Source organism: Lemur catta, chromosome 10 (genome assembly GCF_020740605.2).
Source record: "Lemur catta isolate mLemCat1 chromosome 10, mLemCat1.pri, whole genome shotgun sequence".
NCBI lineage: Eukaryota > Metazoa > Chordata > Mammalia > Primates > Lemuridae > Lemur > Lemur catta.
Window position 1 is genome coordinate 77760768 of NC_059137.1, and position 24579 is coordinate 77785346.

The window sequence follows — 24579 nt, forward strand, 5'->3', positions numbered from 1 at the left end:
CATTATTATCTTGGATAATAATTTCTTAAATAAGTGTTTACCTGCTTACCTAACAGGCTCAAGGATACTGGGCTGAGAAAAGAGAATATCCTTGCTCCTCCTCGCTCAGACCCGCTAGTCCCCTTGCCTAGCAAGCTCCCTAAGCAGCTGAGTTTACAGAGCTGCCTTCACAGTAACCCCTGAGTGCGAGCTACTGAGTTCAATCCCTTAGCTGTCACTGGGTAGGAATGGGCAGGTGAAAAATAAATGAGAGGTATGGATAGTAATAAGCTAACATTTGTTGAGCCTTACTACAGGTTAGGCATCCTTCTCATTGTTTTATGGAAACTAATGCTTTAATATTCACAACAACTCTATGAGGTTGGTATTATTGTTGTTTCCATTTTACAGATGTAGAAATGGAAGCACAGAGAGGTCAAGTATTTGTACAAGGTCATAGGGCTAGTAAGCAAAGGAGGCAAGATTCAAACCTAGGGAGTTTGGTACCCATGTCCTTAACTACTATGTTATTTTGTCTCTGACAGAGAACAGAAGAGGAAGTTTAAAAAACAATTTTTTAAAGAGAAACACAAGGTGAGGAATGACAGCAATCATTTCTCCATTTGCTATCCAATGGTACCCAAAGATTACTAGTCTTGCAAGATCCCAAACAAAGAAAGGGAATCCGTATTTTACAGTTGGGTAACACCAGGCCAGGTGTGGTGGCTCACACCTGTAATCCTAGCACTTTGGGAGGCCAAGGCAGGAGGATGGCTTAAGGCCAGGAGTTTGAGACCAGCCTGAGCAAGAGTGAGACCTCATCTCCGCAAAAAATAGAAAAATTAGCTGGGTGTGATGGTGCATGCCTTTAGTCCCAGCTACTCTGCAGGCTGAGGCAGGAGGACTGCTTAAGCCCAGGAGCTTGAGGTTGCAGTGAGCTATGATGATACCACTGCACTCTAGCCTGAGCAACAGAGTGAGGCCCTGTCTCAGAAAACAAAAAAGTAAAAAATAAATTTTAAATTGGGGAACACCAAATGTTATGTCTCTCACTTTGAGATTCATAATATTCATCAGCACTTTCAAAGTTCTGAGAAGTCTTGCCATTAAAAAACCTGTGTGTTTGTTGCAATCTATCATTCTCCAAAATAATCTGATCATAGTATCCCTTATTCAGCAAGACTGTTAATATCTCTGGGAAGTCATAATCTACAGTACATAATCTAGAACAAATTTAAATTTAGTTTACAACAAATGGAGAGAGGAAGTTACTACCCACCCTGCCCCACCCAGCAATGGGTTTTATGGCTTCCAATTTCAACCACCTAAGAAGCATGAAGGAAAAGTGCTTCCTATTACCAACTCCTATATGCTTCCAATTCAAGCTTCCAATTACCTGAACTTCCTATTCCACCTGTTTCTTATACTAATAAGGAAGGGCCTGCTTTACCTAGGGAGAGTTACTACCTTTCAAAAAAAACCCCTCCCCCCAAAACCCAAAACCCCAAAGAGACTTAAAAGGTATTACCTTAAATGCTTGTATTTAAATAGTAAAGCCACTGTAATAAAGCAGCAGTTCTCACAATGTTCCACAGAAACCCTTTTGGCATGTCCCTTAGAGTCCTTCAGGGTGTCCATGAAGTCAAAACTATTTTCATAATAATAATAGAACAATATTTGCCTTTTTTACCATATTGACATTTGCACTGATGATGCAAAAGCAATGGTGGGTAAAACTGCTGGCTCCTCAGCATAAACAAATGAAGTGACACCAAACTGTACTAGCAGTCATTCACTATCAGACACTCACAATATAAACAAATGCCAGTTTCACTTAAGAATGTCTTAGTGAGACCGGGCATGGTGGCTCACACCTGTAATCCTAGCACTTTGAGAGGCTGAGGTAGAAAGATGAGGAGTTCAAGACCATCCTAAGCAACAACATGAAACCCCATCTCTACAAAAAAATTTTAAATTATCCAGGTGTGGTGGCACACACCTATGGTCCCAGCTACTCAGGAGGCTGAGGCAGGACAATCACTTGAGCCCAGGAATTTGAGGTTGCAGTGAGCTAGGATGACACCACTGCACTCTAGCCTGGGTAGCAGAGCAAGACTCTGTTTCAAAAGAAAAAAAAAAGTCTTGGTGAAGCAATAAAAATTATTAATTCTCAACCCTGAGTATGTGTTTCTGTGTGACAAAATAGGAAGTACTGATGAAGTATTTCTGTGGCATAATGAAAGGTAAAAGTTATCTGTTGCAAAAAGTACTTGTACAACTGAGTTGCAAGCTCAACTAGGTACTTATTTCATGGGGTACTATTTTTACTCTAAATAACAACAGAGAGACCATGGTTTTTCAGACTTGGATATGTGGCAAACATTTTCTTGAAAATGAGAGCTCATGATTTCAAGGAAAACAAAAAAATATTATTTGTTGTGAATGATAAAATTCAAGTTTCATACAAAAATTAGAATTTTGGAAAACATTTGTACCACAGTAAGTTTGACAGCTTCCAATACTTAAAGGAAGCTGCTAGTGAGATCACTAGTTATATTAATGAATGTGATTTTTTGATATTGTATAATGAAATGTGTCACCATGTGAAAGATGTGCATCACTCAGTACACAAATATTTTCTAAATGACCAAATGCATAATGATTCAAAATCACATGTGGATAAAATATCCATTCAAAGTATAAGATAGAGACTAGTAGATTTCAATATATAGATCTTAATGTAACAAAATAGTTTCAAATCCCAGAGATTGAGGTAGGAGGATTGCTAGAGGCCATAGCAAGACCTCATCTCTTTAAAAAAAAGAAAGAAAGAAAGAAAAGAAAGAAAAGAAAGAAGAAAGAAAAGGAAAGAAAAGGAAAGAAAAGGAAAGAAAAGGAAAGAAAAGGAAAGAAAAGGAAAGAAAGGAAGAAAGGAAGAAAGGAAGAAAGGAAGAAAGGAAGAAAGAAAGAAAGAAAGAAAGAAAGAAAGAAAGAAAGAAAGAAAGAAAGAAAGAAAGAAAGAAATTTCCACTTGTTGAGTTTTGGTGCAGCAGCAAAGAAGAGTATCTACAACTATCTGACAAAGTTATTAAAATACACCTCCCTTCCAAATGCAAATCTATGAAGCTGAATTTTATTCACAAACTTCAACTAAAACAACATATTGTTATAAATTGAATGATGAAGCAGATATGAAAATCCAACTGTTTTCTACTAAGGTAGATACTAAAGAGGTTTGCAAAACGTAAAACAATTCTACTCTTAAAATTTGTTTTGTGTTGGAAAATAGTTATTTTTCATGGGAAAAAAAGTTCTTTATATTAACATGTAATCAGGCTATAATTGTTAGTTTTGAATGAATTAATAATAGCTTAAATTGTTTTCAGTTTTAATTCTAATATAGTAAATACCGATAGATATAACCTACATAAATAAAAACCCTTTGGGGAAACCTTGATTTTAAAAGTATGAAGAAGTCCTGTTCCCTTAGTTTATTAAAGAAATAAACTAAAAAAATAAGGCCAAGTGTGGTGGCTCATGCCTGTAATCCCAGCACTTTGGGAGGCCAAGGCAGGAGGACCACTTGAGGCCAGGACTTCAAGACCAGTCTGAGCAACATGGCAAGACCTCATCTGTACAAAAAAAATCAAAAAATTAGCCAGGTGTGGTGGCATGCACCTGTAGTCCTAGCTACTTGGGAGGCTGAGGCAGGAGGATTACTTGAGTCCAAGAGGTTGAGGCTGAAGTGAGTTATGATGGTACCTCTGCACACAAGCCTAGGTGACAGAGCAAGACGCTGTCTCTAAAAAAATAATAAAATTTAAAAAATAAATAAGTCCTGGGATCAAAGTTTGAGAACTGTTGTAATAGAAGACAATATAAATAGCTTCTTTATAATACTTCATATAAAAAGGTTTTACAGAAATATTTCTAACTAGAAAGCTATGTTTTCAATTACATGTTTTCCTATTTTAAAAAACAGACAGACTCATGAAGTTCGGAACCATGTTACTTAAGGAACAACATTCCTTAAATAAATAGGACCACCCATTTGCTCACTAGATTGCAAACTCCCAGCAAGCAAAACTACAGTATGTCCTATTATCCACTATTTCCACAATCTTCATGCAATAAATGTTTTCTGAATGAAAAGTGGGGAAACGTAATTCTAAACTCAATATATGTATATACAATATGCATACATGTACATATCTACGTTCATTAAATATCAACAAATATGTTGACTTGTTTCTCAAGGAATGAAGTAAGTTTTTCTTTCAAGAACCACTGACCAAGGTGGGCAGGCAGGCGGACAACGGGAAAAAAAAAAGAACCACTGACCAGTAGAGGGAGAAAAACTTGGTAAAGTATAACTTAATTTTGTTTCTGAAAATGTGTTTCTTTTCATCCTCTAAATTGACAACCAGTTCCACAAGGTTCTATTTAATAAATATAACAAATAAATTAAAATATATTTTAACCAAAGGAGAAAGAAAGATGAGCCAAGAAAGGCATAACTGTGAGGAGGAAGGATAGCGAGGTTAGAAAGAAACAAAGTAAGGGAAAGACAAATGAGATTCTACACATAAGTCTTTTAAAAAACCTGAAATTCCAAAATTACCTAGAATTTACTTGCCCAAATAAATTTAGTACTTAAACAAGATACTCATAAAAGTGATGTCTAAATGTATTAAATTCTCACATGTACCCCAAATGTATAACATGTATCAACAACAACAAAAAAGCGACATCTAAGTACCTGGCATTTTTTAAGCTCTCTTTTCAGCTGGAGAACTGTAAGATGCTGTGGTCCTTCTTCCAGGTTTCCAATGGCTCGGTTTTCTCGGACTGAGGTGAAGACATCCTTCCTGATCTCCCGGGTCATGTTAAACCACTCCTGCAGCTTGTGTTGCTGCTTTTGGGTTAGTCTGACAGCATCTTTTAAGTCCACCAAGAAGGTAAAGGCTTCTTCTATACAACTTTGGTAACTGAGACATTCTCCCTGTAGCTGAGCTACTTGCTCCTCAAGAGAATGGATTTTATTTTTATCAGGAGTCCCCTCTCGATGGATCTGGCTAGTTTGGCTGACACTAGTCCGCTGGCTTTGCAAAGCTTCTCGAAGCAACTTAATCTCAAATTCCATTTCATCCATACGGTCTGACTCAGGGCTGAAGTTTACAGTCGGTTTGTTTCTAATGTTCCGTGCTCTGTTGGCGTATTTGAGAGAATTTAAGGACTCATCAAAATCTGAGGAGGATGGGCTGACACATGTGATCATGACAGTCTTAGCACTGCCTCCCAGGGAATCTTTCAGAAGCCGGGTAATTTTAGCATCCCTGTATGGAATATGTGAACTTTTCCTGCGTGGGTCCCCAAGAGCACTAATTACGTTGCCTAAAGCCAGCAACCCACTGTTGATTTGAATGGATTCTTTGAATCGTTCACCAGTATTCCCCGTTTTGGTTACTCTTTCTGATCCAGCCAAATCCACAAAGTGGAACTTTGAGACAATATGCCGATGGGAATACCAAGATCCATCTTCAGCTGCCTTTGTATTTTTCTCAACTTGACAAATGCTGATTGTAAAAATTGCATGTGATCTGCTGGAGTGCTCATTCATTTGGGTGGTACCTGTATGTCTGGCTGCATTCCCCATCTCCAGAAGACTCATCACTTCATCTGCACCCTCTACATGACATTCCTTGACCCCAACAATCACTTAAAATGCAATAACAAGTTTTTAAACAAGTCTTTCATCAAAATTCAGTATAGTTAATCACACAACAGTTATCATTTGCTAAAAGGCCTGGCCAAGATAGTCCCTTTAAAAAAAATCAATAGCATTTCAAACAAAAACAGTAACATCAGCAACATCATTAAATAATTTTAGATAATCTCCCAAAGGAATTATTTTGACAGCACTCATTGTGATCTTAAAACTCTAAAAGATATAATTTTTTGAAAAAATAATCTAGCTTCTTTGGAGTCACATATCACTCTCAATTCTTTGAAATGATTGACAAGGCCAGGCACAGTGACTCATGCCTGTAATCCCAGCACTTTGGGAGGCTGACGTGCGAGGACTGCTTAAGCCCAGGACCTTGAGACGAGCCTGAGCAACACAGTAAAACCCCATCTCTATAAAAATTTAAAAAAAAAATTAGCTGGGTGTTGTGGCACACCTATAGCCCCAGCTACTTGGGAAGCTGAGGCAGGAGGATCGCTTGAGCCCAGGAGTTTGAGGATGCTGTGAGCTATGATGATGCCACTGCACTCTAGCCCTAGAAACAGAGTAAGACCCTGTCTCAAAAAATGAATGAATGAATATATAAATAAATAAAATTACTGAGAATGAATATATAAATAAATAAAATTACTGACAAAAGAAAAACTCTTTATTCCAGTATTTTGATTTGTAAAGTCTAAGAGATTAAAAGATAATAGATCAAATATAATTCAAAAGAGTTAATCATTGGTAGATTAAAAGAATTAATTAGAAATAATTAAAAGAAATTAGGTTTTTTTTTTCAGTTGTTTTACTAGTCAAGCCATCCTTAGCTTTTAGGCTTTATAATATGTAGAGTCATAATCAATGATGAGTCAAAAATTCAATACAAATAAAGTTGGTTATTCATTTCAAAAACAGATACGGCCTATGCAATATCAGAATGCAAGGTAAACAGATGAGATGACAATTCAAAAAATGAAAGTTTCTATTTGAACAGCAGAATAAGAGCAAAAAATAACCTAATAAGCTTACTAACAGCATTATTTGTTTATATCCAAAAATATTTCAAAGAGGAGTAGGTGGATCTGGGCTTTGAATCAGAGCAGAAAAGCTCCTGATCTCAAATTAGTGCCATGCTGCTTCTTCACTCAGATCCTGTCACATCACCATTTACTTAAAAAATAATCATTTCATTGACATTGTTTCCATCATGACACTTTTTTAACAACCTAGCTCATTGAAAGTACCTTCCCACAAATAGGCTGTGCTATAATATCAAAGTTTATAGAATATGGCAATATAACTATAAATCATATTAAAACTTTTATAAAATTTTTCTAATGTTAGGCTGTGAGCACTATGTTTCTCATATCCAAATCACCTGGTAGCTTTATAAAAAAAAAAAATAGTGACATGGGGCCAGGTGCATGTAATCCCAGCACTTTGGGAGGCTGAAGTGGGAAGATCACTTGAGGCCAGGAGTTCAAGACCAGCCTGGGCAACATAGTGAGACTCTGTCTCTACAAAAAATTTTTTGAAAGTTAGATGGGCATGGAGGCATGTGCCTGATGGAAATAATGTCAGCTACTTGGGAGGCTGAGGCAAGAGGATCACTTGAACCAGCAGTTTGAGGTTGCAGTGAGCTATGATCCCGCCACTGCATTCCAGCCTGGGTGACAGAGCGAGATCCTTCTTTCAAAAAAAAGAAAAGAAATTATATGTAAACAGAAAAAGAAATTTGGAAGGAAACACACTGAAAAGAGAAGATGCTACTTCTAGGTTCAGAGATAATCTTTAACTTTCTTCCTTATACTTTCCTGTTTTCAAAATATTCTATGATGAATATTAGCTTTAAAATCAGTAAAGCAGAAATTATTCCTTAAAATACTTGCATTTTGACATTCCCATTTTCAAACAAATGCACATTAGTTAATGAGATTAACAAGTTCCTATCACAGTCAGAACTTTAGAATAACAAAGAACATGTAAATGTCAACATGGAAAAGCAAAAACATAAACTCTAACTTAAAAAAAAAAAGGTGTGCTGGGACAAAAATCAACGAGGAAGAAAGTTTCTAAAGGAAAAGCCATCCCCAATCTTGGGATAGATGTGGGAGGAAAAAAAGATACAAAAACAAATTTAGCCTGTATCACAGTCTCACTTGAGGTCAGGCCACAGAGGGACAATTTATAGGAAATCAATATCTTAAATTATAAATTAATAACTTCACCTTACCAATCAGTCTGAACTACTTTTCCATCTGAGTTATTTAAATAAGATTGATAATCAATAAGCCATTCAATTTAAAAGTAAATTCAATTCATTTTGCTTCTATATCTGTTTTTAAAGATTCCTAAAATATATACAGAAACTGAATTAAAGCATGTCTGCTTGCTAAGGAAGGCAATCAACTTAGTGGGCTACTTACCTGTGTTTCCTTTTTCATCTTCTCGGATGTGAAGATCCTTCATAGATGTCTCCAATTCTAAAAGATCTCTTAGTTCTTCCTTGTATACTTCTATGTAAGATACTTTTATATTAAAGTCAATGCTAGGATGTTCAGAGATGCTTTGAAATATTTCTTGGATAGCTCTTGGAATGATACCCTTTTGACCTTCCACAACTGAAGCTGAAAATTTAGAAAAAGAAAGCATATCTAGAACTTAAAATATAAGTAAAGCTACAACACAAAATTTACAGTTAATACATTATTTTCTTATATTTCTCTATAATATTTTTGAATCACAACTATAAAATATATAGATAAAAGTTTTCACATGCATCCCCTTAGAATTCATTCATGCATTTATTCAACAAATATTTATTTAGTACCTATTATATGCCAGGCACTGTTCTAGGATTCTGAGAACCATCAATGAACAAAACAGGGGGAGAAGAAATCTCTGCCCTTGTACAAAAGATAATACCAAAAAAAAAACCAACAACAACTGATAAGTGAATTACATAGTATATTAAAAGGTACTAAATGTACCTGGAGAAAAAAATAGAGCTGGGTAAGGGGACTGGAAGTATGACTGTGCATGGGGTGGGAAGTACTCATAACTCTAAATAGGCAGGTCATACCGGGCATCAATTTTTTTTTTTTTTTGAGACAGAGTCTTGCTGTGTTGCCCGGGCTAGAGTGCCATGGCATCAGCCTCACTCACAGCAACCTCAAACTCCTGGGCTCAAGCAATCCTTTTGCCTCAGCCTCCTGAGTCGCTGGGACTACAGGCATGCACCACCATGCCCGGCTAATTTTTTCTATATAGATTTTTAGCTGTCCAAATCATTTCTTTCTATTTTTAGTAGAGACGGGGTCTCGCTCTTGCTCAGGCTGTCTCGAACTCCTGACCTCGAGCTATCCTCCCGCCTCGGCCTTTAGAAGCAGACATTTGAGCAAAGACTTAAAAGAGGTGGTGGAGGGGACCCATGGATAGCTGAGGAAAGTGTCCCACACAGAGGAAACAGCCAGTGTGAAGGGCACTAAATTGGTGTGATTCATAAACAAGGAGGCCAGCATGGCTGTTGTAGAGGGAGCAAAGGCAAGGTGACAGGAGATGAGGTCAGAGAGGTAACCGAAGCCAGTTCATGGAGGTCCTTACAAACCACTACACTTTGGGTTTTAATCTGAGTGAGATGAGAGCCACTGGAATAGAGCAGTAACTTACTATTGCTTGAGATTTTTAAAAGACCACTCTTGCTGCTGTATTTTACAAGGGTAGAAGCAGCAAGACCACTGAGGAGGCTACTGCAGTAATGTGGGAGTCAAGTGGTAAACAGAATGGTGGCTCACACCAGGATGGTAGCCAGATTCTGGGTTTATGTTGAAGGGAGAGCTATTAAGATATTCTGACAGACTGGATATGGGATGTGAGACAAAGCGATTGAGTCAAGGATGACTCAAAGATTTTGTCTTGAGCCACTGGAATTGCCATCACCTTACATGGGGAAGGATGGTATTGAGTTGGCTTGAAGGGAAAATGGCAGAAGTTCAGTTTTTAACCTACTAAGCTTGAGATGTCTATTAAGCATTCCTTAGGTTGAATAGGAAGTTGAAAATTGGAAGTCAGCCACATATATATGGTATTTAATGTCATGAAAGTGGATGAGATCACCAAGAAAGTAGAGTCAGAAGAGAAAAGCACCAAAAGTCTGACACCTGGGGCACTTCATTTATTGGTTCACTTATAAGGAACCAGCAAAAAATCATGAGGAGCAATCAGTTAAGTAGGAGGAAAATCAAGAATGTAGTGGCCTAGAAACCAAGTACAGAACGTATATCAAATCTGCTGATAGGTCCAGTAAGATGAGATATGAGAACTGATCACTGGATTTAGCAAAGTGAAGGTCATTTATGATTATCTTGGCAAGTACAGTTTTAATGGTAGTGGAGGTGAAAGTCTAAATAGAGTGGATTTAAGAAAGAATGGGAGGAGGAGAACTGGACACAAGTCACAGGTAACAGCTTCAAGGTTCTGTTGCAAAGGAAAGCAGAGAAGTGAGATGGTAGATGGCTGGGGAAGTGGGTAAAGAAAGGGTTATTAATAGTTGTTTTTCATTTTTTATAGAGATGGGGTCTTGCTATATGGGCCAGCCTGGTCTCAAACTCCTGGCCTCAAGTGATCCTCCCACTTTGACCTCCCAAAGTGCTGGGATTACAGGCGTGAGCCACTATGCCTGGCCTATCAATTGATTTAAGAACAGTAAAAGGAGATGTATCAAGAATTCTCTCAACTTTTAATATTACTAACACCAAAATACTACTAAAATTATCATTGTAATTGATGATAAATTATATTCACAATAATCTAATCACTATTTATAATTATTCACTGTTTAAAATACCATGTGGGCAAAGATTTAAAATTTGATAATGCCTACTTTTCTCAAGGATGTGAACAAACTGGGTCCTCTAATATACTATGAGAATGTAAATTGGTACAGCCTGTTTGGAGAATCATTAATACCAATAGTATTAAAAATTTAAACATGATCACCCTTTAACTCAGATATAGTCCTAAAGAAATACATATGCTCATACCCAAAGATGTTATATGAGGATCAGTAAAGATTGACTATAATCGTGAAAAAATTCCTAAAACCTAATAAATCCATTAGTAGGAGAATGGATAGTTAACAATGGCATAACATGCACCTACCATTGAACAGATATTTAAGATCTATGAAGTAAAAAAAGCAATTGCATGACAAATCTCATCTGGGTAAAAGAAAAAATAGATATCTATGCAATGAATACTTTCAAAAAAGTATGTAAAAAACTTAATGGTGGCTACTTCTAGAGAGTTAAAATGGGGAAAGAAAAAAAAGAAAAACTTTTTATCTTAATTGTAAATATTTGAATTTTTACCATTAGAAATAATTTTTAAATATATAGTTTAAAAATAAATTAAAAGTTTTAAATATAGATTAAAAGTAAATAAATCTATTGTAGAAAACTGGAAGAAGCATAAAACAAAGAAGCTTACAATCAAATGACAAGACAACCTAATAAACTAAATGATACTTATATAAGTTTAAGGCAAAAATAAAAGATTTTATGAGAAAATATATTTGAAAAGTTCCGTGAATGAGACAGGCAGAAGTGGTACCAGTGAAGTACAAAGCAGGTAGGTGTAGTAGAAATGTCCACTTTAATATAAAAAGAGGCCGGGCGCGGTGGCTCACGCCTGTAATCCCAGCACTCTGGGAGGCCGAGGTGGGTGGATCGCTCGAGGTCAGGAATTCGAGACCAGCCTCAGCAAGAGCGAGACCCGTCTCTACTAAAAATAGAAAGAAATTATCTGGCCAACTAAAAATCTATATACAAAAAATTAGCTGGGCATGGTGGCGCATGCCTGTAGTCCCAGCTACTCGGGAGGCTGAGGCAGTAGGATCGCTTAAGCCCAGGAGTTTGAGGTTGCTGTGAGCTAGGCTGACGCCACGGCACTCACTCTAGCCTGGGCAACAGAGTGAGACTCTGTCTCAAAAAAAAAAAAAAAAAAAAAAGATAACACTTTATGGGGTAGCATTTTATTTCATAAATAGGCCATGCTATTTTATATTTGACCTTTCCCAATTTACTAATACACTGTTCATTAAATACTAGATCCAGAAAGGTGGCCCTTAGCTTATAAAAAAATCTTTCAACACAAAGGGGTGCCTGCCCCTGTCCAAAGACATCCCATCCCTGGGATATTCACTAGTGTCCCCACTATTAGTGGAGTCACTGTAATAAAAATGTTGCTGCTTTTAGACCACATGTAATTTCTGAAACTGAAAAAGCCATAAAAAAACAGGAAACTCACCCCAGGTAAGACTAACCTATTTCACAGTCCTTTGCACTGAAATATCTTTCTCTTTGGTTCATTTATTATGGTCTGCATGGAATCCTAAACACTACAGTGCAAATTCATTTACGTTGGCAAGATCCTTTTTCTAAAAAAATCCTTGGATCATATTTCTTTGCACTGAGCCAAGAACATCTGTTCTGAGATTTCTGGGTGGGGTGGGAAAGGTGCAGGGAGCTTGAGTAGAAAGGGCAAAGAAGCAAGCCAGAGTCTGGAGGCAATAGAGGATGTGTGTAGAAGAGGTGCAGAAAGGCCAGGAATGAGAAAGGGTACACCTCTACACCTCTTCTCCTCCAATACTATCTAAGACAACTTCCACAACCAGAACACAGACCAGTACCATAAAATCATGAGTGAATATCTATTTATGCCCCACTTTGTTTCAAAAAGGACTTTAAAGCAGCTTTACAAAAATGTGTATGAGGGACTCAAACAGATGCTTTTACATCCATGTTCACAGCAGCATTATTTACAAGAGCCAAAAGGGGGAGACAAACCAAATGTCCAACAGAAGAATGGATAAATAAACGTGGTATATACATACAATGGAATGTTATTCAGTCATAAAAAGGAATGAAGTTTTGATAGATGCTACAAGATGCTAAGTGAAAGAAGCCGGATAAAGGATAAATATTGTACTCTTCTACTTTTATGAAATATCTAGAATAGGCAAATTCAAACAGACAGTAAATTAAGGGTTACCAAGGGATGTAGAGTGGGGGGGAGTTATTGTTAAAACAGGTACAGAACTTCTGTTTGGGGTGATGAAAAATTTTGGAAGTAGTGGTGGTGACTACATTAACACTGAATGTATTTGATGCCACAGAACTGTACACTTAAAAGTAGTTAAAATGGTAAATTTTATGTTACGTATATTTACATATATTTTTATCACAATTTAGAAATTAGTAAAGGCTGGGTGTGGCAACTCACACCTATAGCCCCTGCTGCTCGGGAGGCTGAGGTAAGAGGATCACTTGAGCCCAGGAGTTCGAGACTGCAGTGAGCTATGATCACACCACTGCATTCCACCAGGAGTTGACAGAGTAAGGCCCTGTCTCAAATAAAAAATGAAAATAAACAGTAAAAAAAAAAGTATATAAGATACAACTTAAAATAAGTGGAAGGAAAAATTGAGACTTAAAGTTTTCATAGGCCAGTTTAGAAATCCACCCACCATTTTTAACATGGTTCCACAGAAAATATATTCGAAGCAACAAAAAGTTGGCTTACAAATGAGAACCTTAAAAACAACTAGTGTCCAATCTTCCAGTTGAAGATAACCAGCCTGAAAATCTGAATCTCTATGAACTTGGATGGCTGCCTTTCACCTAATTTAAGATGCAAGACTACCATCATGTGGCAAGTAAAGGAAACTGTAGGTTTTTTCCAATACCATACAGGGAGAAAGTGAAGATTCCTTTTTAAGAGCTTCCAGGAACTAGCCAATAGGAAATGTCTAAACCCTTTCAAAACTATAGTATAGATAAGCAATCTAAGTTAGCCAAAATATACAATTTACCAGAAATAGCTCATTTATTCCTCCCTTCACCAGATAACAAAGCACAATAAATCAAAACACTTACCAAAAAGCTCAATTTCAAATATTTATAATAAAGCTTCAATATGTATTTTGATAATCTAAATATCACATTTGCAATATTAGTCTTATATTTCTAAAATAGACTATTTCAGAGAGAAAATTTGTAAAGCTTCAATAGCCATCATTTAGCTGTTATATGTTATGTAAAGGGTACACAAAAGGTTTTGGAAAAGGTTATGCCTTGTAAAGGTCAGTAAATCCAAGGTTCTGAAAAGCAGGAAAATGAATATTAGCTTAAATAAGCATCATATTAAAATATAAGAGATTTTCATTCTGCCATAGTGCCAGGCATGATACCCTAGACACTGCAGATGCTCAATAAATATTTATTGGGAAGAAAAAACAATAAATAATTTGCATGGTCAATAATCAAACAGCAGGCCAGGTATGGTGGTTCACACCTGTAATCCTAGCACTTTGGCAGGCTGAGGCGAGAGGATCGTTTGAGCCCAGGAGTTTGAGACCAGCCTGGGTAATAGCAAGACCTCCATCTCTACAAAACATAGAAAAATTAGCCAGGCATGGGGATGCGCGCCTGTAGTCCCAGCAACTGTGGAGGCTGAGACAAGAGGATCACTGGAGTCCAGGAGTTGGAGGCCGCAGTGAGCTATGATGACACCACTACACTCTAGCTCAGGCCACAGAGAAAGACTTGTGTCAAAAAAACCTTTTTTAAATAATGAAACAGCAGATAACTGCCCAGAACTGGTGTTCTACATAGACAATCTGAGAAATAGAAAATGCTCACTAATTTCACTAATATACCAAGAAATAAATGTAACTTTAAACAAGAAAGTATAATCTTTCACCTATCAAAAAAGGAAAAAAAAAATTGAATGTATAATATTACTAAGTGACGAGGCTATCAGCAAATGGCTTTCACATTTTGGTGGTGGGAATTTAAAGTAACACAGCCTTTTTGGAGTGTACTTTGTCAGACTGATCTAATCTAAATTTTAAATGTGACTACTCTTTGACTCAACAAATCTGTCTCTAGGAATCTATTCTATAGAAATACTAACACATGTATGCAAAGATAAAAGTACAAAGATATACACTGCAACTTTTTTATAACAATAAAAATCAAAAACAAGGCCAGGTGCAGTGGCTCATGCCTGTAATCCTAGCACTCTGGGAGGCTGAGATGGGAGGACTGCTTGAGCTCATGAGTTGGAGACCAGCCTGAGCAAGAGTGAGACCCCGTCTCTACTAAAAGTAGGAAAATTTGTCTCTACTAAAAATAGAAAAATTAGCCAGGCAATGTGGTGCGTGCCTGTAGTTCCAGCTACTTGGGAGGCTGAGGCAAGAGGATAGCTTGAGCCCAGCAGTCTGACTTTGCAGTGAACTATGATGACGCCACTGCGCTCTACCCAAGACAACAGAGGGAGACTCCATCTCAAAAAAAAAAAATCTGAAACAACCTAAGCATCCATTAATACTGGAATGGATGATACAATTCATTCACATTGTGGAATATTATACAGTCAAAAATGAGATGAATTTCTGTGACCCAAATGGGAAGAAGTGAAGTGATATTTTATACTATTAAACGTAAAAAAAAAGTTACAGATGTAACATCTCATTAAACAAACAAACAAAAAAACCAAAAAACTACATGTGTGAGTAATATGGCTACTGTGCATTAAACTGATATTTCTTGGGGCCAGAGGAGCTTTTCACATGTTTAATGTAATTTCTTATGTACCACTTGCAACCCTTTTTATAATATGCATTTCTTTAATTTAAAAAAAAAAGTAGAAAGAAAACACCAAAACTGTTCTTAATGGTGGTCTATTTCTTCTGGTATGGAGATTTTAAGGGCAGTCAAAATATTTTAGAACAACAGATAACTTTAATAACTTTTTCCCTTACAGAATTAAAATAGTCCTCATAGCCTCTTAATTAAAAAAACAGTAGTGCTACAATTACAACAACCTCTGAACATTTTATAACTCCTATTGGCATAAAGCACACACTGGGTCAGTGAGATTATAAGACATTTGCCAATCAAAAAAAAGTCTACAAGAAAAACCACAACTTATATACAAAAACTGAATTCTTTTTATTGTGAGATCCTAAAATAATCTAGTATCTGTAATCTCCTAATCCTGTAGAACTGAGATTTATAAAAATTGGCAGTAGTGGACTCTTAAGGCCTCTCTATTTAATCTTTGGAATAAGGACTTCCTCAAAACATATAGTCACCCTCTGAGGCTCCCCCATATTCATGCAAGTAATGGGAGAAGTTTCTGAAAGTCACGTATTTTACATTTGAGAAGTAGAAAAATGAAAAAATGCTGAAAGCCACTGCACATATAAAGAATACTAACTAAAATTTTAGACAATGATGCCTATGTGCAATATTCAAAAGTTTGCTTTTAGTAGAAAAATACCAATACAGTCAACAGTCTCAACAGAGGACTTGGCTTTCAATCCCCCACTTCACCACTAGCCCCCTAACTGAACACTCTCTTCATCTCTCTAGGCCTAGGCTCCTCACTTATCAATGAAGAGAAATGATTTCCAAGGTTCCCTCTAGTTCTACAGGAAAGCTTATGATTCCATCTTTTCCAAGGCTTCTTATTCTGTATGATTCCATTAATATGAAGTTCTTGAATAGGCAAAAATAATCTACGGTGGAAAAAAAATCAGAACTGTGATTGCCTCCAAGGGTGAGTTAGATGAGACTGTTTCCATCCTTTCCAAGATGGAATTACCAGCAGCAGAAATTATATCCTAATATATTCAGTATATGGCTAGAAAGTGAAAAAAAATAAAAGACATTTTAACCACATAATAAATTTCTCTTACTGCCCCTAAGTCCTGGTTGCTGGACTCTTAATATTTACAACTGACTTGTTAAAGGATGCAAAATCTAATGTTAACTCATTTATCTCTATTACAATTATGTTCAAAATAACAAGGGTTGAATACACTGAATTAAACTTCTTTCCTCATGCAAATATTATGTAACTATAAATTAGATTTCTTAATGAAACACCAATATTTAAGAACAAATCCTTCAAAGATGATCTTATCATAGATTATATATCAATAGATTATACTATTCATTCTTTTATTATTCAACCAATATCCTAAGCAGCTGTGCGTCAGGTATTGTCCTATTTTAGCTTCTTTCTAGTGTTTGACAAAAAGAGAGTAATCTTACCAACATGGCCTCCTCCAATGGTGTACGTCTTCCCAGATCCAGTTTGTCCATAGGCAAAAACAGTTGCATTATAGCCCTCAATGAGTGACAACACTAGCGGCTTTATACACGTATTATAAACTTCATCTTGAGTGGAATTTTTGCCAAAAACAAAATCAAAAGTAAAGATTTTATCTCTCCCGATGATAATTTGCTGGGTGTTTGGAACAACTCTCACACAAACTTGATGATTATGAAGAACTTCTTTGCAAAGCAGAGGTCTAATTCTTACAGCAACTTTTACTGGTATTTCTTCCATGACAGCTTAAATTTTACTAAATAGATTTTCTACTTAATGTTCAGTATGTAGTGTGAGAAATATCCATTTTACATAAGATCTGGACTTCTGTGTAAGAAAATAAAAAACAAATTGTAATTATTATTGACTCCTTTTATCCAATAAACTAACCATCTCTAAAGCAAAGTCAATTAGAGCAGATTTTGTTCCGATATAAAATAGTTACAAAGAGTAAATCTGTCTCATAAAGTACATCATTAATTTATAGATGAAATGATATGATGTCTTGGGTTTGCTTCAAAATAACCTAGGGGGTGGAAGCCATGAGTTGGTAAATGATGAAGCTAAGTGATAAATACATGGGATTCTATTGTGCCTTTATTTCTACAGTGGTAGTGTTTTCTAGTTCATTAATTTAAACATTGAATAATTAGGGAGTTAGAAAATTAAGGCAAAGAAATAATTAAGGAATTATACATATATTAAAAGCAAACATTAGGCCAGGCACAGTGGCTCATGCCTATAATCCTAGCACGTTGGGAGGCCAAGGCAGGAGGCTCACTTGATCAAGAACAGCCTGGGCAACCTAGCAAGACCCTGTCTCCACAAAAAATGTTTTTAGAAATTAGCCAGGCATGATGGTATGTGCCTGTACTCCTAGCTACTCAGGAGGCTGAGGTGGGAGGATCCCTTGAGCCCAGGAGTTCAAGGTTGCAGTGAACCATGATTGTGTCACTGCACTCCAGCCTGAGCGACACAGCGAGACCTTGTCTCTAAAAAAAGAAAAGACAGATCATAACAAATTTCAGCAAGAGTGTAGAGAAACTGGAATTCTCATACACTCCTGGTGGGAATGTAAAAGGTACAGCCACTTTGAAAAACAGAATGGCAGTTCCTCAACAAGTGAAACACAAGAGTTACCATTTGACCCTGCAATTCCACTTCCAGGAGAAATGAAAACACATGTTTGCATAAAAATGTGTACACAAATGTTCACAGTCTCGGTAGGATAAAGCTTACACTACACAAAAGCTAAAAAAGGTAACAAATGAGTAATCTATGATAATGCTTAAGTGCATATGATGAAAAGTAATCAGTTTGAGGTTGACACTAGGCTTTTTGGAGATGCTGAGTCCTGAAAACTATCATTAAGTAACAGCAGACTACTGTTATTTCATAGCAGAAATAACATTTTAAGCACTACTTGCTATGGAAATGTTGATATATTAATATTTAATATTCACTAGCCTTTAAAAACCCTGCAGCAGAACTTTGCATTTGTAATTCTGTGACTGGATAGTCAGAAAAGGATCACAACAACAAAAAACATTTACTCTACTAAAAGCCCACTGAGAGTAAAAACCTACAAGGTCCCTTGGGCTGTAAAATCCCAAAACAGAGTCAACAAACTACCTTTAATGGCCAAAACAAAGAGATACACCAAACCTTGGCATTTGTAATCATTCTAATGAAATTTTACATTGAAAAAAAAATACGTGCTCGTGTGTATGGTAAATCCTTTCTTGGATCCGAAAGGACTCTACAATCATTTGGTACCAGAAACTTTTCCAAACCGTAGGGATGCTAAGTTGATTCTTCCAAATGTCTCTGAACACCTACATTTGAAGTTATCATATCGATTAGCTTATTTTTTATGCCATCACATTAAAGCAAAAGTCATGGCCTATGTTAAGCCAAATCTAACTGCTTCCAATGAATGTGCTAATAAAAAATGTCAAATGTAATTGCGATATTTTCTTTTTTGTTTATAATGGTAATATCTATAAACAATTTGGATGTAAAGGTAACTGAAACTCATCTATTCTAACCATTAAAAAATAATAATATGTCGGGGTCACTAAAAGAAAAAAAATTTTAAAGAAATAATAATAATGGTCCATAAACATGTGGCTTATAAAACAATCAATATACAAGAAGTTTTAAAAAACAAAATCGAGAGCACTTATACTTCTTCAGATCCTGCTCAATTATAGTCACTTTAGATTCTGATCAATTGTAGTCATCAGAAACATGCATGTCACCAATAAATGCAAAAACACGGTGAAATCTGATTGGCTGGCAATATTTAGGCATACTTAACGGGTTTCTGCAATCTGATCAAAGGCAAGGTAAGTATTATTTAATCCCTGACGCCATGTCATTGGTCAGGAATAGGTGTCTCCAAATACAGTTGCCATCCTGTACCCTCGGTTTCTCAGAAAGCAGTGGTTGTCTTAAACTTGCAGTTTGTTAGTAATTAGTATTTACATAAAAAACTTCCCAGAAGATGGACAACGAATCGCAAGGATTTCAGAAAAGGCCGCAAATGTGTAAAAGAGAGGGGAGTAAAGAGGAGGAAACAACAAAGATTTTAAAAATTGGAGGGGGTGGTTACTTAAAAGGTGTTTCGAAAAAATAATTTGGGCGCCCTTTCTCTTTCTCCATTATCACCCGCCTATGAGGGCTTTCGGACTTGCACAGCGCCTGAAAGCACCCAAGTTTCAACCTCTACCATGGCAAAAGGAGGCCCCTGGCGAGACCAAACCCTCGGACGGTGGGGCTCCCCCTCTTCACATCCGCAGCGGGAAGTACACACACGAGACGTACACGGGACCCACTCGGGGGCGCTCGGTCCCGCGCTCCGTCGCGTCCCAGTCCCCGGGCCCTTCGACCTCTGAAAGGGGCGCTCTGCCTCCGGCCGCTCGCCCGGCTCCCAGCGCCGACCCTGGGCCCCCTCGGGCGCCCCCCTCGGCCTCGCCGGCGCCCCAACCGCCCCCCTAACCCACCCCGCCGCAACCCTGACCCCCGGCCGACGCCCCCTCCTCCCAACGGCGGGCCCGGAGCGCGGGCGCAGGGGCGCCCCACTTCCCCGCACCGCCCAGCCCGGCCCGCGGCGCGCTGACCGGCTCGGGAAAGCCCCGGTCTCTGGCGGCGAGCGCAGGACTCCTCGGCCTCGCTCTGGCGCGCCGCCGCCGCCCGCACCTTTTGTTGTTGCCGGTTCTCCCGGCAACCGGCGGAGGCCGCAGGCCGACGTACCCCGTGCGCCCCGGCCCCGCCCCTGCGCCAGGCCACGCCTCCTCCCGGCCACGCCCCTGCGCCAGGCCACGCCCCCGAGCCCCAGCCGTCGCGAGGGGCCGGTCTGCGAGCTTACCGTGCTCGCGCCGGTTGTGTCCCACCAACCCGAGAGGACCGGTCTGCGGGGGGCTGAGCGCACGCAGCTTTCCACAGGCTCGTAAAATGAATGTGAGAACGATTCCACACTGCGTTTCGGTATCTTAGCTACCAAGTCAGTTTATTTGTATTGAGGTAAAAATCTGTGTAACATAAAATGAGCCATTTTAAAGTTCACAATTCAGTGGGTATGATACATTACCAAATGTGCAACCATCACCTGTGTGTCTGGTTCCAGAACATTTTCATCAGCACCCCGCCTAAAAAATCCCTGGAACCAGTTAGCAGTTTCCCCTTTTCCTTCTGGGCATTTTATGTTAATGGAATCATATAGTGTGTAACCTTTTGGGTCTGGCTTCTTTTCCTTGACAGTATTTTCAAGATTAATTCATGTTGTAGCATCTATAAGCACTTTTTATTCCTTTTTATGCCTGAATAATCCTCCCCTGTATGGATATACCACATTTTGTTCACCCATTCATCAGTTGATGACACCTGGATTGTTTCCTCTTTTTGGCTAATACGAATAATGCTGCTATGAACATTCATGTACCAGCATTTGTTTGAATATCTGTTTTCAGTTCTTTTAGGTACAGAACTAAGTGTGGAATTGCTAAGTCATATGGTAATTCTATGTTTAACTTTTCCAACTTAGTTTTGAATGCCTTAGCGCCTCCTGGTTTTGGTAGCACAATCTAAGCATCTTCAAAAAGCCTTCCTTCTCTCATGAAACTTAGGAGTGAAGTTGGAAAAAAAAAAAGTTCCATAGTTAACTGAATTATTTTGAATTTTAAAAATTCAAAGATGTGAATTCATTATGTTGCATTTTTAGAACTCTTTTTAAAAAAAATAAAAACCTCCCCAAGAAACCATGTTGCATGTCCTGACTGTGAATTGATAGGTAAGACTAGGCTGCTGACAAAGCCTCAATAAATAACAGTATGTAACAATTTAGGTTAGAGAATACACGGAAGGTTTAGCAGAAGTTCTCAAGAAGCCACACAGTCTGGGCGCACGGATTCATGCCTGTAATCGCAGCACTTTGGGATGCCAAGGCCAAGGATCACTTGAACCCAGGAGTTTAAGGCTACACTGAGCTATGACTGGACCACTGCACTCCAGACCGGGAGACAGAGCAAGACCCTGTTTCAAAAAATAAAAAGTAAAGGCCACACGATTGCAGAGAGGAGGTTAGCAAATGCCTCACAGCATCGGAATGGGACATTTTCCTTTGCCCCAAAATTGGTTTCTTGGGTCCAAAATTAAAGAGGAGTTACTTAAGTTCCCCACATTGTAAAGTGAATCCCAGTCATTGCCACCCCATCCTCCCTAGGATTTATAGCAGAACAAAGCTAATTCCATTTCAACTTAAATCCTATTTTTAAAGTCTTCATAAAAGTACCTTGTTGCAGATGCTAAGGGAAAGAGTCTCAGGCCTTATGGGGCGGAGAGTTGGAGAGTAGAGATAGGAGGTAAGAGGTGTCCCTCCTAAGTGAAAGGAGGCTCTAAGAGTGACCCGCAGATGAAGAGCTGCAAGAAGAGGAAACTGGCTTTCTGGTTGGGAGTGACTAGGAGAAGAAGTGGGCTGATCTGCTTCTGTTCTTGGGAACAGAGAGAAGTGATTGAATGGCAGCTCACAGAGAGGGCACTAGAGTGGAGCAGCCTGTGTGCCCACTGTTCAGCAGGGTGAGATTTATAATCCAAGTGGATCCTTTGAAAAGTACCCGAGCTTGAGCCCCATGAGGATTGTCTTGAAGGTTGTCTTCTGAGGAGGAGACTCCAGCAGCAAGAGGCAGCAGGAGGAGCTGGGCTTGGGACTAAAGGAAGAAATTGAGCCAGCCTCTGAAGAACTCCACGTAAGTCCCGTGGGAAACCAGCTTTGGGATGCCTGGCCTGCAGAGAACACCCATGGCCAGTCCGTTTCAACAGAGAAATAGCAACCAACAGAAGATTACAGCTGGAGCCAATAAAGTAAAGAAATATTTGCCCTTTGCCCCTACAACTTCCTCCCTACCCACATTCTCACAAAAGCTAGATCCAGAAAAGAAGGGGAGTATTAAGGAAACAAGAGATCATGAAACAAAAATTTAGTGGAGGCCGGGTGAGGTGGCTCATGCATGTAATCCTAGCACACTGGGAGGCTGAGGCGGGAGGATCACTTGAGGTCAGGAGTTTGAGACTAGCCTGAACAAGAGCGAGACTCCATCTCTACTAAAAAATGGGAAAAAAATGGCCAGGCAACTAAAAATAGAAAAATTGGCTGGACATGGTAGCACATGCCTGTAGTCCCAGCTACTCAGGAGGCTGAGGCAGGAGGATTGTTTGAGCCCAGGAGTTTGAGGTTGCTGTGAGCTAGGCTGATGCCACGGCACTCTAGCCCGGGCGACAGAGTGAGGCTCTGTCTCAAAAGAAGAAAAAACTTAGTGGAACAGTATTTACCCTTACTAAGTGTGATGTTCTATGATATCTTCTATTTTATTCTATTCTCTTTCAATGGTTCGTTAAGTGTAGATTATAACCCTTTAAATTGATTTCATGACCCACTAATATATTGCAACCTAAAGTTTGAAATAATCTGGTCTAAATTGACATTCTAGCTGGATAAGAGATGACCTTTCATCTACTAAACAGCATTATATACCTACTGTCTTAGTTATCTATTGCTGAGCAACAAATTACCCCAAAACTTAGTGGCTTAAAACAACACACATTTCTTATCTCATAGCTTCTGTGGGTCACGAATCTGGGCATTGCTTAGCTGGGTCTTCTGCTTCAGGGCTCTCACAAGGTTGCAGTCAAGGTATCAGCCAGGGCCATGATCATCTCAGGGTCAACTGGGGCAGGATCTGCTTCCAATCTCGCATAGTGCTTGGTGATAGGGTTGTGGGACTTAGGGATTCATATCCTTGTTGGCTGTTGGCCAGAGGCTGCCCTTGTTACCAAGCAATGGTCTCACTACCTGATGCACATAGAAGCCAATACTATGCACCAGGTTTTGAGAAAATAAAAGCTTTATTGCAAGTCGACCAGCAAGGAGACAGCAGGCCAGCTCAAATATGTCTCCTCAATCTAGTGTTTGGGGCAAGTTTTATGGGTTAGAGAGGATAGATTTGTATGCAGAAGTACTGGCAGGGCAAGTTTTTATTGGAAGGGCTTTAAATAAGACTATTTATGGTAAGATATAGGGAGGGGTCTTATCACCGGACATTCCTAGACAATGGACACATCACTTTTGAAAGTCTTCTGTTCAGACATGTGTGTTTGGGAAGTTAAAAAAAAAACAAAAACACATACACACACCAAAAAAAAAAAAAACACACACACACACACAAAAAAAAATACCGAAAGTGTTCTAGTGTTGGGTTTTAGTTATGTCCCAATCTTTTTCCGTGGGGATGAGAGGGTGAGACTTTAGTCCCTGGTGTTATTTGAGGTTGAAAGTTTTTTTTTCTGTGAATGCTCTGGCTTCATAACTTGTACTGTCTTCGCTCTGTGCCTGCAAAATAACTGGACATTCTGTTATAAATAGAGTATGGCCAGATAAGACTGGTCTAGCGGTTATACCCTCAGTTCCTTGACTGGTGGCCCTCTCTGTCAAATTAAGCTTGTAAGATGAGCCAGGGAAAGAAAGTAGCAAGACAGAAGTCAGAGTTATTTATAACTTAATCATGGGCAGGATAGCCCATCACCTTTGCCATGTTCTGTTCACTAAAAGCAAGTCACTGAATCAACCGTATTCCCTATTTTAATCACCAAATTCTGCTAGTTTAACATCTGAATATTTCCTGAGTCTTTTTCTTCTACTCCCTTTGTTTTTATCTCTAGTTCAAGGTCTCACAATCACTCACTTAGACTACTGAAACAGCGTACCAACTAATCCACCTGTGTCCAATTTTGCTCTCACAAATCCATCCTCCACACCTTCTGTAGTGATCTATATAGGACATAAATCTGACTATGTCTGTCCTCTGCCTGAAGTTCTGTAATGGCATGGAGAATATTACTTAGCAGCTGGAATGAGAAATCTATATACAGAAAGACAATGTTGCAGAGAAGATGTATCGCTAGCCTACTCTCAGGTAGAAAATAAGCCTCCTGAGTTTGATTTGGCTGGCATTCAGTATTCAGAGAAGGTGGTGGTGTTCATATGAGACCAAGAGAAGAATTACTTGACTGTTTTTGAGAAGGAATGAGGAAGATTGGGGAAGCGAATGGTGTTAGGAGCGGCTGAAGCAGAGAGGAGGCAGAGGATAACTGATAAGGGAATTCCAGGGACACTGAAAATAGCTAATGATAATGTT

At 38.6% G+C, this 24579-nt stretch overlaps 1 protein-coding gene across 1 annotated transcript in view; it reads right to left on the minus strand.

Moving 5' to 3' along the window:
• The window catches only part of KIF27 (kinesin family member 27), a 77103-nt gene extending 56998 nt beyond the window's left edge, over positions 1-20105 (minus strand). The window contains exons 1-4 of the mRNA XM_045562218.1: positions 20011-20105; positions 16831-17215; positions 8137-8337; positions 4739-5697 (exon numbers count right to left, since the gene is read on the minus strand). Coding sequence (XP_045418174.1) covers positions 4739-5697; positions 8137-8337; positions 16831-17128 — 1458 coding nt within the window. The 5' untranslated portion in view covers positions 17129-17215; positions 20011-20105. The remainder of the gene's footprint in view (positions 1-4738; positions 5698-8136; positions 8338-16830; positions 17216-20010) is intronic.
• Between the last annotated feature and the right edge of the window lie 4474 nt (positions 20106-24579).